General features: G+C 59.0%; 1 protein-coding gene across 1 annotated transcript; it reads right to left on the reverse strand.

Annotated features, from left to right (window-relative positions):
* Positions 1-3680, reverse strand: KLF4 (Kruppel like factor 4). The gene is made up of 5 exons (XM_008056082.1): positions 3383-3680; positions 3145-3265; positions 1503-2472; positions 1246-1410; positions 1-292 (listed from the first exon to the last, which is right to left on the reverse strand). Exons 1-5 carry the CDS (start codon positions 3385-3387, stop codon positions 117-119), a joined length of 1437 nt encoding a protein of 478 aa, XP_008054273.1. The 5' UTR covers positions 3388-3680; the 3' UTR covers positions 1-116.
* Positions 3681-3682: the final 2 nt, after the last annotated feature.

The raw sequence follows: 3682 nt of genomic DNA on the forward strand, positions 1-3682 counted from the left end.
CCATGATTGTAGTGCTTTTCAGCTAGGCTCTTCCCTTCATCAGGAAGACAGTGTGAAAAATTTTAAAAATACTGCATTCTCTTCTGGCAGTGTGGGTCGTATCCACTGTTTGGGATTTAAAAATGCCTCTTCATGTGTAAGGCAAGGTGGTCCGACCTGGAAAACGCCCGGTCGCATTTCTGGCACTGGAACGGGCGGTGCCCGGTGTGTTTACGGTAGTGCCTGGTCAGTTCATCTGAGCGGGCAAATTTCCACCCACAGCCGTCCCAGTCACAGTGGTAAGGTTTCTCACCTGTAAAGTGAAAAGAAAAGAATGTCACTGAAGTCGTTGCTATAGCTATAACAAAGAATCGGCCTTTTTAGAATCCAGAGGCCAGATATTAAACTAACTCTGCGTGTATCCCATTTTGAAGGAATCCAGAAATGTCTCTATACCCCTGAAGAGTCATATGAAATTTCAGGTCATAAATAGGAATAATACATGACATGTCATGTCTTAAGCGTTTGCTCTTGTTTTCAGAAGGACATTAGCACCACCTAAACCTACACTTCTATAGGACTAATGTCTGTTGAGCCAGTTGTGATGGGTATTATCACCTTCTTCCTGCCCAAATCAGGCAATAATATGCTAATCTCGCTACAGCTGGGTTCAAAGAGCCACAGGTGGCTATTTTTTTTTTCCTTTACCTTTACGAAGGGTACACCTAAATGACTTCAGGTACCTATTTACATCAACAGGGACATTCTCTGCATTGACATCTTAAAACCAGAACCTCCCCAGCAATTATAACAACCATATTTCTTGGGATTTAAACAAAACTAAATTATTAAGAACTAAAAACAACAGAAAGGGAGGGTGAATTTGGGAAGTGAACAAATAAGAAAAATAGTCTGGAAGATCTGAAACTGATTTTTAGAAAACCATCATGCTCTTGCACTGCAAAGTATAATTTCTTGATTACAAGGGCAATGCTTTCTTCAAGCTAGGAGAGGCCCACATGCCGCTGGGAATCTCCTGCCTTTTAAAGGCCTAACAGAACTGCACATTCAAGCCCAGATACCATCCATCAAGCAAAAGGCTCCCGGGCAGAAAAGCAGGCGCCGGTTTGCTGTCCTCTCCTGTGATCCAGGAGATGAAGGAGATAGACTGCACCGGCAACCCAAGGAGGCGCTGAAGAGTGTCCATAGTTAGTCCACGGGTTTGGCCAACAACCCCCCTCCTATCCGCGGCTTCTGTCCCCTTACCTGTGTGGGTTCGCAGGTGTGCCTTGAGATGAGAACTCTTTGTGTAAGTTTTGCCGCAGCCCGCATAATCACAAGTGTGGGTGGCGGTCCTTTTCCGGGGCCACGATCTTCTTCCCCTCTTTGGCTTGGGCTCCTCCGGCATGCAGGAACCCGGTGGCATGAGCTCTAGGGGTGAAGAAGGCGGAGTCGGCATCATCCCGTGCGCCCCGGAGGACCAGCACACTCCCCGCCCGAACTACGAATCCCCGGGGACTAACCTTGGTAATGGAGCGGCGGGACCTGCGGCTGCATCTGGTCGGGTAGGAAAGGTGGATAGTTGGGCCCGGGGTGGGGATGGAAGCCTGGGGGAAGCGGCAGGGCCGGGTGACAGTCCCTGCTGTTCAGCAGTTCTTCGGGACCCAGGGTCGGGGTAGTCCTGCTGGGGAGCTGCCGCCCCAGGGGGAAGTCGTGCGCAGTGGGCCGGTGGCCGTTGCTGAGAGGGGGTCCAGCGCCCAAGTGGGTGCACGAGGAGACCGCCTCCTGCTTGATCTTGGGGCACATGCGCGGCGGCCCGCCGCTGTAGGGCGCCACCACCACCGGGTGGCTGCCGTCAGGGCTGCCTTTGCTAACACTGATGACCGACGGGCTGCCGTACTCGCTGCCGGGGGCGCTCAGCGACGCCTTCAGCACAAACTTGCCCATCAGTCCGCCACCTGGCGGCGGCGGCTGCTGCGGCGGAATGTACACCGGGTCCAACTCGGGCCGCAGGAGCTCGGCCACAAAGCCGCCCGAGGGGCTCACGTCGTTGATGTCCGCCAGGTTGAAGGGCGCTGTCGGAGCGGGCACAGACTCCCGGCCATAGAGGAGGCCTCCGCCCGCGCCCCCCGGCGCTACGCCCGGGTCACCCCCGGCCCGGATCGGATAGCTGAAGCTGCAGGTGGAGGGCGCGCTGGCCGGGCCGCTGCTCGACGGGGAGGACGAGGATGAGACCGACGCCGACGAGGACACGGTGGCGGCCACCGAGTCCTGATGGGACAGTGAGTTGGAGAGGATAAAGTCCAGGTCCAGGAGTTCCTGTAAGTCCTCCGTCTCCCTCCGGGGTAGGAGCGCCGGATTGCTACCACCGCAAGCCGCGCCGGCGGCGCCGCCCTCCAGGTCCGTGGCCACGGTGGCCACCGCCAGGTCGTAGGGGCGGCCAGGAAGCACCGGGGGAAGTCGCTTCATGTGGGAGAGCTCCTCCCGCCAGCGCTGCAGGGACAGGTCGGGAAAGAGACCGTCAGTGGTGGTCCCCGGTTGCCACCGACGTCGTGACGCGGTGGCTGGCCACGCGAGCCTGCACCGCCCAAACACCGGGACTGGGCAGGCAGGAAGCGCCCGGGAACTCCGGGCGCCAGGCTGCCATCTCGGCCCACACCCGGGTCCGAGAGGAGGTGAGGCGTCTGTATGAACAGCGTTAGCCAGCGTCTGCCCAGTTGCGTGTGAGCGAGCGCCGCGGCTCGCCAGCTCCGGGGCCTCCCCCGCCAGATCCCGTAGACGCCCCCGGAATTGGGACACCGAGGCTGTCTCGGTGTGCCCTCGCCACCGGGCCGCCTACGCGGAAAGCTCACTCAGGCCCTGGCAGTGTCTGGGGGCGCAGCCATCTCCCGCCCGGCGGCCCCCGCGCGCCCGCCCTACAGACTACGCGCCCTGGGACCGGTGAGGACCCGGTGTGCGCGCCGCCGGTGGCTTCGGAGTGCCCGGACCACAGGCACGTAGGGGCGAGTCAAGGGCACGGAAGCCATCCCGAGAAGGCAGAGGAGTCCGCGCAGTGGACGCTCCTTATCCCCGCTCAGAGGCTCTAGGTGACTCCAGGGCTCTGCCCACTACCACCCACCCACACAAGTCCACCGGGCGTTCCCGGCGGCCCGAGGTGCCACTCACGTTATTCGGGGCACCTGCTGGACGCAGCGTCTTCTCTCTTCCCGCCGGACCGGACGCGAACGTGGAGAAGGACGGGAGCAGCGCGTCGCTGACAGCCATGTCAGACTCGCCAGGTGGCTGCCTGCGGGCCGGGAGGGACGCGCAGAGGCAGGAGTCAGGGGCGACTTTCGGCCGCGGCTGCAGCGAGTCCCACCGGTCCTCACTCCTCCCTGTTCCCAGCGCCCCGAGCCTTACCTACCTCATTAATGTGGGGGCCCAGAGGGTCCTTGGGAACCCGAAGCAGCGGGGTACCCGGACCCCGAAGTCAACGAAGACGGAAAAAAAACGTGGAAACGAAGCCGAAACCCCAAACCCCAAACTGCCCGAGATCCTTCTTCTTTGGGTTAGATATAAACGGTAGACGTCCTTTAAAAAAGTTCCTTTGTATATACAAAAGTTAATAGAAAAGTTGCAAACTCTTATAAAAATAGACAATCAGCCAGGCGAGAGAGTAGATCCGGTGGCCGGGCTGCGCTCGCTTCGACTCAGCAGCGTCCTC

This window comes from Carlito syrichta, unplaced genomic scaffold, assembly GCF_000164805.1.
Source record: "Carlito syrichta isolate Samal-C Ts95f unplaced genomic scaffold, Tarsius_syrichta-2.0.1 Scaffold302100, whole genome shotgun sequence".
Taxonomy (NCBI): domain Eukaryota; kingdom Metazoa; phylum Chordata; class Mammalia; order Primates; family Tarsiidae; genus Carlito; species Carlito syrichta.